This window comes from Nerophis ophidion, linkage group LG11 (genome assembly GCF_033978795.1).
Source record: "Nerophis ophidion isolate RoL-2023_Sa linkage group LG11, RoL_Noph_v1.0, whole genome shotgun sequence".
Classification (NCBI taxonomy): Eukaryota; Metazoa; Chordata; class Actinopteri; order Syngnathiformes; family Syngnathidae; genus Nerophis; species Nerophis ophidion.
Genome location: NC_084621.1, coordinates 39,264,478 through 39,278,450, shown reverse-complemented (window position 1 = coordinate 39,278,450; position 13,973 = coordinate 39,264,478). Strand labels below are relative to the sequence as shown.

Genomic DNA, 13,973 nt, shown 5'->3' with positions numbered 1-13,973 from the left:
CTGCATTGTCCTTTCCATATTTTCCATCATTTGTAACTGAGCTACTGTGTGGAACAATTTCCCCTTGTGGATCATTAAAGTTTGTCTAAGTCTAAGTCTATAAGGCACACTTAATATCCTTTCATTTTCTCGAAAATCTACAGTGCCCCTAATGTATTTATTAATTCTGGTTTTGCTTACCGTCTTCAAAGCAATTTTATTTAGTACATGGTGTAATAAGTGTGGCCAGTAGATGGCAGTCACACATAAGAGATGTGTTCTGGACGGCAGGTTGACTGACGCCTATTCAGTAAATAACGCTTGCAAGTACCGGTAAGCAAGCAACACCAAAATTGTAGTGTTTTATTGAGAATATAGAACATTACACATGGCGCTCAAAAATCTGTCAAAATGTTTTATTGTGACTTTGGTGAGCTACGAAGCTGCACCACAATTACGGCTATTGTAGTCCGACGTACTGTGCTTCAATATACGGGTATTATTATGGTTTTTGAATAAGGACCCCAAAATGGCACCAATTTGGAGACCTTCTCTGGCATTTTGTTTTGAAATATTTTTTTCAAAACCAAATGTTCTTATTTATTGGTACCTAGTGTTGTGTATTTCAGATCTGCATAAATCCTGAAAATTGTAGTCCGCGCCATAGTCAATGAGATCCGTCTTGTTGTGGGGCAATTATCTTCCGCTGTTGGCATTTATAATACACAAAACCAAGAACCAGGGAAGTTGGCACATTGTGTAAATCGTAAATAAAAACAGAGTACAATGATTTGAAAATCCTTATCAGCTTGTATTCAATTGAACGGACTGCAAAAACAAGATACTTAACGTTTGAACTGGTAAACTTTGTTATTTTTTGCAAAAATGATATACATGTTTCAAAAAAGACTGAGAAAGTTGAGGAATGCTCATCAAACACTTATTTGGAACATCCCACAGGTGAACAGGCTAATTGGGAACAGGTGGGTGCCATGACCAGAGGTGGGTAGTAACGCGCTACATTTACTCTGTTACATCTACTTGAGTAACTTTTGGGATTAAATTGTACTTCTAAGAGTAGTTTTTATGCAACATACTTTTACTTTTACTTGAGTATATTTATAGAGAAGAAACGCTACTTTTACTCCGCTCCATTTATCTACAATCAGCTCGTTACTCGCTACTTTTTTTTTTATCGATCTGTTAATGCACGTTTTGTTTGTTTTGATTTTGTCAGACACGCATTCAAAGTAGGAACGACGCATGCCTGCCTTTCACCAATCACATGCAGTCACTGGTGACGTTGGACCAATCAAACAAAACCAGGCAGTCACGTGACCGTCACACGTCAAATCCGACCTAAAAAAGTTGAAAAACTTATTGGGGTGTTACCACTTAGTGGTCAATTGTGCAGAATATGTACTGTACTGTGCAATCTACCAATAAAAGTTTCAATCAATCAATCAAAAGTGTAAAGGAAAAAAGACACTTTATTTCAACCGTACTTCCCGTCAAAAGCCTAAAGACTGATCGCACAGTTCCTGTCTTCACAATAAAAGCGCCGCTCCATCGCGCCTGCGCTAACAAAATAAGAGTCCCCGAAAGCCAGCGCAATCAAGCGAGCAAGCTACGGAGTTTGCCTCCAATGTATTTCTTGTAAAGTGTATCAAAACGAATATGGAAACTGGACAAATAAGATGCCAAAAACCAACGACTTTCATGTGGTATTAGACAGAAAAGAGGAACTTTTTTTCTCCACCATTGGAAAATGTGGACATTATCAGCACTACTGTCTGATTCCAATCAATGCAAGTCATCAGAATCAGGTAATACACCAACTTATATTCTTGTCTTCATGAAAGATAGGAATCTATATGTTAAACATGCATGTATATTCATTAAAACACCTTTAACATTTCAACAATAACGGCAAAATAAAAAACTATAAATTATATACTGTATATATATATATATATATATATATATATATATATATATATATATATATATATATATATATATATATATATATATATATGAGGTAGATCATACAAGTTTTAATCAATCAATCAATAAACGCCTACTGAGCGTATGGTGCTGTTAAGTTATTGTGGCTCAATTTGCCTTATTTTTTTTATTTTAATGTATTACTATTTAATATATATTATTGTTTTAGTTGCTTAAGATATATTCCTGGCTATGAATTTGCTCATTGCTATTTTTATGTTTTCGTGCTTTATTTGTTGCCGTAATCAGGTTACTCATCAGTTACTCAGTACTTGAGTAGTTTTTTCACAACATACTTTTTACTTTTACTCAAGTAAATATTTGGATGACTACTCCTTACTTTTACTTGAGTAATAAATCTCTAAAGTAACAGTACTCTTACTTGAGTACAATTTCTGGCTACTCTACCCACCTCTGGCCATGACTGGGTATAAAAGCAGCTTCCATGAAACAAGGATGGGGCGACACTTAACACTTTCTGAACAAATGCGTGAGCAAATTTTCCAACAGTTTAAGAGCAACATTTCTCAATAAGCTATTGCAAGGAATTTAGGGATTTCACCATCTACGGTCTGTAATATAATCAAAAGATTAAGAGAATCTGGTGAAATCCCTAGACGTAAGCGGCAAGGCTGAAAACCAACATTGAATGCCCGTGACCATCGGTCCCTCATGCGGTACTGCATCAAAAAGTGACATCAGTGTGTAAAGGATATCGCCACATGGGCTCAGGAAAACTTAAAAAAACCAATGTCAGTAACTACAGTTCGTCGCTACATCTGTAAGTGCAAGTTAAAGCTCTACTGTGCAAAGCGAAAGCCATTTATCAACAACACCCAGAAACGTCGCCGGATTCGCTTGGCACAAGCTTATCTAAGATGGACTGATGCAAAGTGGAAACGCATTCTGTGGTCTCACGAGTCCACATTTCAAATAGTTTTTGGAAATATTCGACATTGTGTCATCCGGACCAAAGAGGAAGCGAACCATCCAGACTGTTATCGACGCAAAGTTCAAAAGCCAGCATCTGTGATGGTATGGGGGTGTATTAGTGCATGGGGAACTTACACATTTGTGAAGGCACCATTAATGCTGAAAGGTACATACAAGTTTTGGAGCAACATATGTTGCCATCCAACCAACGCCTTTTTCATGGACGTCCCTGCTTATTTCACCAAGACAATGCCAAGCCACATTCTGCACGTGTTACAACAGCGTGGCTTTGTAGTAAAAGAGTGCAGGTACTAGACTGGCCTGCCTGTAGTCCAGACCTGTCTCCTATTGAAAATGTTTGGCGCATTTTGAAACGTAAAACACGGCAACGGAGATCCCAGACTGTTGAACAACTTAAGCTGTACATCAATTAAGAATGGAAAGCAATTCCACCTGAAAAGCTTCAAAAATTTGTCTCCTCAGTTCTCGAACGTTTACTGAGTGTTGTTAAAAGGAAAGGCCATGTAACACAGTAGTAAAAATGGCCTTTTTGCCAACTTCTTTGTAATGTGTTGCTGCCATTAAATAAAAAAAAAAATAGAAGATTAAAACAAAATAAAAATAAAAATCGGTCTTAGCCTGGGCCCTGGAGAGGAGGTAGTGCTGTGTGTGAGTACGAGTGTTTCCTTCTCTTAATTTTGAATTTTTTGGTGTAAAGCACTTTGTGTTTCCACTTTTCTGTGTATGAAAATGTCATATAAAAAAGTGTTATTGATTGATTTAAAGAGCCACTAAGTAATAGTCCCTAAGGTTGGGGTCACACATCATGTTTGGTTTGGTTCTAGAGCAAACTCAAGTGAGTGTTGTAATACTCGATCCATCCATTTTTTTTACCACTTGTCCTCATAGAGTCACGGGTGAGCTGGAGCTTCTCCCAGCTGACTTTTGTGGCGAGAGGCAAGGTACAACCTGGACTAGCTGCCAAAATATTTCTCATTTGCAGGGCATATTTGGACAAACACAATTATTCACACTCACCTTCACACCAATGGCCAATTAGAGTTTCCAAGGAAAAAAAGGTAGTGAAACCACCAAAACGTACATTCGAGCTTAAACATGTCTGCACAAAAAAATCATCGGCTTCCCCCTGCCCTCCCTAAAGGGTTTACACAACTCCCGTTGCCTCAACAAAGCAAAACGCATCACCAAAGACAGCACACACCCTGGTTTCCACCTGTTCGACTTTCTACCATCGAACAGGGTCTACAGGTGCATCAGAGCCAGAACAAACAGGCTCAGAGACAGCTTCTTTCCCACAGCTGTCACCATGTTGAACTCTAACTATAATAATAATAATTCACCCCTATACAATATCCTACCCTAATACCCTACTGTGCAATACTACCCTTCGAGTTCAACACGTCCGACACCGATTGTTATTTATTACTCCGGTACTCTTGTCTTGTTCTGTATATTGTACAGTATTTTGTATTTCTATAGTGTTCTGTATATTGTACAGGATTGCTTATTATTTTTATCGGATAGTAGTCTGTTTATTTGAATTTTTATTTTTCCCTTTATTACCTTTTGTGTTATACATTTTCACCCCATATTTGTTCCGACTACCGCACCTTAAGGTGGAGTCTTTAATCTCGTTATATGCTGATATAATGACAATAAAGTATATTCTATTCTATTCAGTGACGCGCGGTCAGGGGAGTCAGGGGAGGCAGTGCCTCACCTGTGACCATGCAAAGAAATTAAATATACAATGATAAAATAATTGTAATTGTTAGTTTTTCATTTAATTTAGCTTCACCAATTTGGATAATTTTTTCTTCAAAATCGCTGAATTCTCGCAATCCCTCTAGAAGTTCTCTGTCTGCCTTGCGGCCGGAGCGCGTTCCTGTCTGGTGTGTTGCTGAGCGTTCAAAACGGCAGAGAAAAAAGTCTGAGGTGAGGCAAACAGTTCTCGTGTCTCACGATAGGGGCGCTCATAATCAGAGACATACTGTGGCGTAAGCGAGTCAAGTGCCGCAGCAAGCAACATGTTTTGTGTCATGGTGAGCCATCAAAACGGCAGAGAAAAAAGTCTGATGTTAGGCAAACAATTCTCGTGCCTCACGATAGGGGCGGGGCGCTCATGATCCCAGACATACGGTGGCCTTAGCGGGTTAGTGCCGCAGCGACTTATTTTTTACGTCTCGTGCACCCCGACTTTCAACATGGATGACTACATTTCCGCACTTAAACAGTTTTCTAAAGTGGACTTTCAAGCGAAGCAGGAGATAATTACTAAAGGAAGACCAACGCCGGAGCTGGATGGTTTGTTTCATAAACAGTTTTCTAAAGTGGACTTTCAAGCGAAGCAGGAGATAATTACTAAAGGAAGACCAATGCCGGAGCTGGATGGTTTGTTTCAATCAGCAGGACGGAAAGTTACTCGCTCTTTCCAGACAGAGTGGTGTACGTGAAAAGACTGGCTTTGTGGATGTTCTGCAAGAAACTGCCTTTTCTGCTTTCTTTGCCTTCTTTTTTCAACCTGTGGAACTGTGTGGACTCATATGGGATTTTGTGACCTAAAGAATTTGCAAAGAAGCCTCACCAAACATGAGCGGTCGGCCGCTCATATTCAAAGCTAGATTGCGCTAAAAACGTTTGGGATGACAAGGATAGACTTGGCTTTGGATGAACAGTGGCGACTCAACATCAGTGTCAGCAATGCTAAGGTAAAAGAGAACCGAGAGATTTTAAAAGATGTCATCAATGCGACCTGTTTCCTCGCCAAACGGCAGCTAGCATTTCGTGTAAATGATGAGAATAGGAGCTCTGCTAATCACGGCAACTATGTTGAACTCTTAAAAGACTTTTAAAACTGATGGAAGTGAAAGAAGACTTTTACCAGAAAGTGACGGATATATTTATCCAAAAGGACCGGCGCATGGTCTTCTTTTATAAGGTAAGACGACGACAACATTATTTGTTATTCCTTTTTAATGAAATGTACAGTTTGTATGTGTAAAGAATGCAGAAATAAACATAACCCATAAACTGCTGCCAATCAAATGGCAAATAATCTGCGCAGCGCGCATACTGTATATTTGTAAATCTGATTCTGATTACGTCAGTGCCTCACCAGCTATAAACCTCTCCACACGTCAATGATTCTATTCTTCGTCTAACCACTGTATTGCCTCTTCTGACATTCCCGTGTGTCTAACCAAAAGTACGCACTGTTTTCCCAACCCTGTGCATGGAACAAGCGAACGAAGAAGTGAGTCACAGTCCACTGCACAGAGCAGCATCTGAATGTCAGCACAAAACATAGCCAGAGGAAAACTACAAATGTAAAGTGCTACATGTCCGCTGGTGGGCAAGCTTAAGCTCTTGACTTCTACTCTCCTTCTTGTTTCCTAAGCTTTTCCCATACTAATACTTCTCTGTAGCCGGTGAGGTAAATGGCTGCTGAAAAGACAATGGAATGTTCTCTGGCTTGGCGAGGCCTCTCCGTCTTCTCCATCTCTGTGGTCACAGCAGGAAATTAAAGAAAAAAGTCTCAGACATGAAAGTAAAAGAAAGGTGATGAGAAGAACATAGGCAGGGAGGTGAGGATGTGAGATGGAGGTAAAGGAAATGCAAGAAAGGATGTGTGTCAGCAATGGGTGGGATTGGGCAAGCCAAGTGGAGCGGAACTAAGCGTATAATCGTTTTTCAGATTGAGGTAGATGTTCACTTCAGCAGAGTCTGTGAAAACGCATCTTTGTTGTCTGTTGTGTAAAAATCGATGTAATTGCCCAAACTGTTCTCATGGGACTTCTGTAAGACCTTGCACAAAAAGCTAACAACATACTTTTACACCAACTGTATAGTCATGTGACATTTTACATAACTCTAAATTACATTTGTGGTGGACGCGGCTTGCATGGTAGAGCAGCACTGCCAACAACTTGAGGATTCCAGGTTCTATGCTCGCTTCTACCATTCTCGTCAATGCATTTGTGTCCTTGGGAAAGACACTTTACCCACCTGCTCCCAGTACCACCCCCACTGGTATGAATGTGGCTTAAAGATGAAGATATTGGATTTCACAATGTAAAATTGTTTTGGAATAAGACAAATGGTCAATAAATGATGACCAATTATTTGCTAAGTCCTGCCTGTGCCCCTGCAAATACATTTTGTTTAATGGTGGCTAAATCTCTGCTCAGATTTGACACACACGTGCTCGTAAGTTCCCAAAAGGCAAGTACCACATCTTAATATGAATGTCCTAAAGTTTTATTGGGTGATTTGAGCAATGAGAAATTTTAAATCCATCTGACTTATGGTGTCAAACTTTAAGGTTTAGTAATACTTGCAGTGGTTCAGGAATAAATGAGTTGCTTACACAAAATAAATACTTAGTCATGTAAAAAGAAATGAAAACGCCTCATGGGATGATCACTGAAATGCTAAACTGAAGTATGTAATCAGTTTAATTTGTTTAATAGCTGTAGTTGAACAGACTGAGTAGACATTAAAAGCGTTAATGAAATCCAATGTTTGGGTGTAGTAATAGATGATACAATGAACTGGAAATCTCATATATAAATATATAGCATAAAGTAGCAAGAAACACATCAATAATGAATAAAGCAAAACATGTTCTGGACCATAAAAATCACTTCATATTATCTACTGCTCGCTAGCGTTACCATATCTGAGTTATTGTGTAGAAATATGGGGAAATAACTAAAGAAGTGCACTTCATTCCCTAACTGTGTTACAAAAGAGGTCTGTAAGAATAACACAAAATTGAACGTAGAGAACATGCAAACCCTTTATTTATTGAATCAAAGATACTAAAATTCAACAATATAGGTAGTTTGCAAACATCTAAAATTATGCACAAACAAAACCATAACCTGCTACCCAAGAATGCACAACAATTCTTCTCAACAAAAGAGGAGGAATATCACCTCAGAGAACAATTTAATTCTAAACAATCGTATGCATGTACAACACTTAAAACCTTCAGTATATCAGTATGGAATGGATTAGGTAAATATATCAAACAAAGCACTAATATGATCCAGTTAAACACATGTGCATGAACAAAACAACTCAAAATGTTTACAAAGAAGAGGAATCATGATATACATTTTGAACTTACTGAAAATGATATAACCGTATTCATATCACAATGTGAAATACAACTTACACTACTATGTATTTATTTATTTTTAGGAGTATTATTATATATGGAGTAAATTGTGCACAAACAGGATGTGAATAAATAGGGTCAGGATTATATAAGCTCTGCTTCTTCCTACTCCTTTTCGAACATGTTAAAAAGAACAACTGGAAATTGTGATGTATCATGTTGTAACAGTATGCATGTTGGAAATAAACTTAAGCTACAATGTCAGTATTATGCTACGGGTTTATTTGTCAGCTGGAGCAAATTGTGTTAGAATTTTCTTTCATATCACAACGGAACCGCATCGAGACTACTTAGAAGACTGTTGATTTGGAACAATTTAAGCAGTTTAGTTACCATAAAAATAAGAGGAGTTTGATTACAACAAATTGTGATGTCAAAACACCTTTAGAGCTGATACGCGCGCTAAGGCTCCAGTCTCAATTATTATTTTTAAAGGCCTACTGAAATGAGATTTTCTTATTTAAACGGGGATAGCAGGTGCATTTTGTGTGTCATACTTGATCATTTCCCGATATTGCCATATTTTTGCTGAAAGGATTTAGTAGAGAACATCCCTGATAAAGTTCGCAACTTTTGGTGCTGATAAAAAAGCCTTGCCTTTACCAGAAGTCGCAGACGATGACGTCACAAGAGTGAGGGCTCCTCACGTCCTCACATTGTTTATAATGTGAGCCTCCAGCAGCAAGAGCTATTCGGACCGAGAAAACGACAATTTCCCCATTAATTTGAGCGAGGATGAAAGATTTGTGGATGATGATATTGATAGCGAAGGACTAGAAAAAAATTTAAAAAAATAAATAAAGTAAAAAATTAAAAAAAGGCGAATGCATTGGGACGGATTCAGATGTTTTTAGACACATTTACTAGGATGATTCTGGGAAATCCCTTATCTTTCTATTGTGTTGCTAGTGTTTTAGTGAGATTAAATAGTACCTGATAGTCGGAGGGGTGTGTCCACTGGTGTCTTGAGGCCAGTCTCTGAGGGAAGTCGACGTCGACTGCATGGACGGCGCAAGCTCAGCTGATCTCCGGTAAGAGTCGACTTTTTACCACAATTTTCTCACCGAAACTTGCCAGTTGACAAGTGGTCGGGAAGCATGTTCGCTTGACCGCTCTGATCCATAGTAAAGCTTCACCTCCAGGAATTTTAAACAAGGAATCACCGTGTGTTTGTGTGGCTAAAGGCTAAAGCTTCCCAACTCCATCTTTCTACTTTGACTTCTCCTATATTAATTGAACAAATTGCAAAAGATTCAGCAACACAAATGTCCAAAATACTGTTTAATTGCGCGATGAAAAGAGACGACTTTTAGCCGCAAATAGTGCTGCGCTAATATTTCCTGACAGTCCGTGACGTCACGCGCACGTGTCATCATTCCGCGACGTTTTCAACAGGAAACTCCGCGGGAAATTTAAAATTGCAATTTAGTAAACTAAACCGGCCGTATTGGCATGTGTTGCAATGTTAATATTTCATCATTGATATATAAACTATCAGACTGCGTGGTCGGTAGTAGTGGGTTTCAGTAGGCCTTTAAATCCAACTTATGTATCCATTGGAAAGATACTTAAAGATGTGTGATTGATGAATATTCAGTCCAGGCAGCCTTGTCACCTTGCACAAGATGCAGCAGTCTAATAAAATGATAAATGGATGACGAAGGGAGTGTGCCTTTTTGATTGTAAAGAAAAGCATCCATTTATGAATGCAATATTAGATTAGGGCAGTGGTGTTCAATGTCCGGCCTGGGGGCCATTCAAAGTCGGCAGTGTGTCTTTTTGAGAGATAAAATCAAACATAGCCTGCATCAAAACATTACAAAGGATTTGATGTTTGCCTACACAGAGGATTACAACCAAAAGGCAACAAGAAACTAGAGGAAATAGTACAGTCAATCTAATAAAAACGACAAATCATAGATGTAGGTTGTTTTTTTTATGTATAACTTTGGGGGTGACATTTATGCTATATGTTCAATTAAGCAATGATGTCTGGTGAGGTATAGGCAGGTGAGGCATTAATGCAATCAACAATCTAAGAGGTTGTTTAAGGTAGGGTCACATGACCATGACCTGGGCTTTTTTAAAGATGTAAGCATGTTTTTTTTAAATTCCATTTAAATCTGTAAACTCTATAAAATACCATACAATGTCATTCAAGTTCAGATAAAATATGTTTTTCCTGTCCAAGTTCAATAATAAGGTTGTTTAAATGAAATTAGGAATGTGTAATACAACCCTTGGACATAGTGGTTCATTCCTCCTGGTCGTGGCAAACCAAGCAATGGGACATCACTGTTTAAGTTTCGCTTTTGCATCTCATGGCACATAACTGTGGTGCGTTCAAGGAACTGTGATTACATTTCAAAACAGATGCATCACTAGGTTTTATAAATGGTAAATGGGTTATACTTGTATAGCGCTTTTCTACCTTCAAGGTACTCAAAGCGCTTTGACACTATTTCCACATCCACCCATTCACACAAACATTCACACACTGATGGCGGGAGCTGCCATGCAAGGCCCTAACCACGAACCATTAGGAGCAAGGGTGAAGTGTCTTGCTCAAGGACACAACAGGCGTGACGAGGTTGGTAGAAGGTGGGGATTGAACCAGGAACTCTCAGGTTGCTGGCACGGCCACTCTCCTAACTGCGCCACGCAAAGTGAAGGCTTAACCCCCAGTAGATGCACTAATAACTATATTCATAATAATTATGTATTATTATGGTAATTATTATCCACTCGTGATCATTGTATATGAGTCAGCTGTATTGATATAATCTTGGAGACATTACAAGCTGCAGGCTGCATGCAAAAATATTAAGTTTTGTCACATATTTTAAAAATACTTTAATTTCAACCAAATTAAGTCCATAATTCATATTTTAGTGCGTCCACTGCATTGAGGGGCCCTCTGAGAGTCTAATAGTAATAATAAATACATAAGATGAAAGACAGTAATGGGGTCACAAACACAATTCCTGGTTAGAGGTAATGTGTAAGTTTTTTTGTTTTTTTTCATATAGCTATTCCACTTTAAAAACCTTTCAATCATAAAAAATCAACTATTGTATGAAGATGTTATATATTTCAAGAGCACACACAGCATAAACTCACCATCTCCTCTTTGTCATGACCCCTGAGGCTGTCATAGGACACCCTGTAGCTCTCCACACGAGGGTCATCCAGCTCCCACGATGCCTCCAGGCTCTGGGTTGTCGCTTCGCTCAGCTGAAGGTTTCTTATCGCTTGACGGGGAGCTGTGCAACAACAACACACACTTTAGATACTTAACGATCGGATTTAGTCCTTAAAAAGCCAGCGTTTTTTTAGTGTGCCTTCTATCAGCTGTGGACTGGACAGATTTAAAATGCCATCATGGTAAATAAAACATATAAATAAGTGATAATGTGGGTTTTACACAATGCTGTAAAGAGAGCCTGTTTGTTTGCGCCTTTAGGTCTTAATAGGAACTTGAAACCAAGATTTGCGTGAACATAAAACTTTACTGTTGGACTTCTTAAAATTTGGACTTCTTAGAAGCTAATGACACGGAAAAACAACTTAAAACAGAAAAGCAGATGTTTGCTATAAATGTGTGCAAAAAAATGTTTTTTTAAAACATTTTTAGAGCCTTGACTAACTCAATCAAAAGTGGATGCCAACACATGCACATGGACAATTCAGGCCGGCGCTGGTCGGCCCTGGAAAAATGCAGTTTGACCCAGCATGGTCAAGTCATTTATCAAAACACACTTGCATTTGTCATATGAAAGCAGGCAACCTGGGGTTCTACGGTGTTATACATTGTATTTCCAGGAGCAGGCACATGAGGCAACGAGCAAGTCTTTAAACAATCGATTGTTTAAGATGCTGTAAAAAAAGGGTGTGGCTTGAACCATATTTAAAACCTGGAAGGGCTCCCTGCATGAAGGGTCAATAAAAGCAGGAACAGTTTGATCTACTGCTCAAGAGTTGACTCAATGCAAGTGGAGCTGCTTGAAAAAACAATAACTATTAGTGAGTTTATGACCATTTTTTCCATATAAATTCCGCCTTGTAAACTATAACCAAAGACTTTGGCTCAAAACTTAGAGGGACATGAGTTTGTTTTGGTTCTGGTAGATTATTGTTTTTCTTACCAGTTATATTTGGCTGCTTACTTTTTCAAAACGACAAAACTTGTTCACATTTAATTGAATGTTTTGAAATGGCATAGTTGTTACAATAAAAGTAAGACCCACAAAAATGTTTTTTGAATATAATTTTTTTTCCAACAAAATTAGTTTGGCATAACTGCAACATGATGAAATTATTTTACCGCCAACCAGACAAATTTTATAAAGTCTACAAATGATGTGAAACTTATATTTCTTTCCCCTTTCTTCTTGTCCGTAAATTATGACTTTTTAGCTTGATGTGCAGCCACATTTGAAGACAAATATCGTAACAACTGTATTGGACACAGTGTACTGTATATCCACAAACAGTCACACCTGTAATGATTTATATGTCATTATCCTCCATGACAGTTTGGATGTACTGTATGTATATTTTTCTGTGCTTAGTGTTATTTCCGTTTCAGCGTTCTTTGTTACTACTTCCTGTGTGCTTTCATTTCCTGCCAACTCACATCTAGTCTGAGCGCTGCCTCCCTCACCTGTCCCTGATTGGAACATGGACACACTTGTACCTTGTTGCCGATAAGGTTGCTTCCTATGCCTGCCCTGTTCCTCTGCATAGGCCTGGTCAAATGTTTGTTTTGTGGCTTTTCTACCTCGACAGTGCTTGTTTTCTTTGCGCTTCCAAGCTGCACAAGGTTTCTTTTTCCATTGTACTTGCACACCGCCTGCTGTCTCTGCATCCCAGGGTCATGTTGCAAGCAACACTGCCAGAACTTGACATCAAACCACTGGCACAGACTTTTGACCGAGAGTTTTTGTCCAAATGTAAATAAAAGCTGACATTTTGTCCCCCCATTGAGAATCTTATCTTTTGAGAGATGCCTGAGTCATTCACAATTAAAAAAAATGTATACCATCCATCCATCCATTTTCTACCGCTTATTCCCTTTCAGGGTCACGGGGGGCGCTGGCGCCTATCTCAGCTACAATCGGGCGGAAGGCGGTGTACACCCTGGACAAGTCGCCGCCTGATCGCAGGGCCAACACAGATAGACAGACAACATTCACACTCACATTCACACACTAGGGCCAATTTAGTGTTGCCAATCAACCTATCCCCAGGTGCATGTCTTTGGAAAATGTATACTTTAAGTCAAAATTGACATTAAGTAGAAAATATTTTCTTCCATTAGTGGTCACCACAGGGAGTAAGCACATGATTTGTTTGGCTTAGTTTGTATTCCTGATGCAATTATTTTATTTTCTAGAGTTCAATCTTATTTACAAGGTTATTTGTCAGGTACATTACGTTGCTGCAAATGTGCCAGAATTAGCCAATAGACAATTTTTTTGATCAGATCGTATGTCTCCTTAAAACACACAGTGAAGAAAGCAAATATAAAAGAGCAGTAAAATAAATGTAACTCTACAAGTCATGTTAAAAATACAGTGTGCATACAAAATAGGATACAGTTTAGTAGAAACATTAGGTTAAATAATCATATTCGGTTTTACTTTATTTTTGTGAATGGGAATTGAGATCTCAAATGGCTGGGTAGGTGAAAATCGAACCTCCAAGGCTGGAGGAATACAAAGTCAGCTGGACACTATCCCAGCTGACTTTGGCTGCCCACCAGACAATCACAGCACACAAACAGAAAGACAACCATTCACATTCATCTTGACACCTATTGACAATTGAGCAGGGGGGCCTCCAGTGTCCA

At 38.7% G+C, this 13,973-nt stretch overlaps 1 protein-coding gene across 3 annotated transcripts in view; it reads right to left on the bottom strand.

The window, feature by feature from the left end:
* The window catches only part of col14a1a (collagen, type XIV, alpha 1a), a 386,358-nt gene that overhangs the window by 175,088 nt on the left and 197,297 nt on the right, over positions 1-13,973 (bottom strand). For all 3 annotated transcript variants that reach the window (XM_061915882.1, XM_061915884.1, XM_061915881.1), the window contains exon 18: positions 11,243-11,385. In XM_061915882.1, coding sequence (XP_061771866.1) covers positions 11,243-11,385 — 143 coding nt within the window. The remainder of the gene's footprint in view (positions 1-11,242; positions 11,386-13,973) is intronic.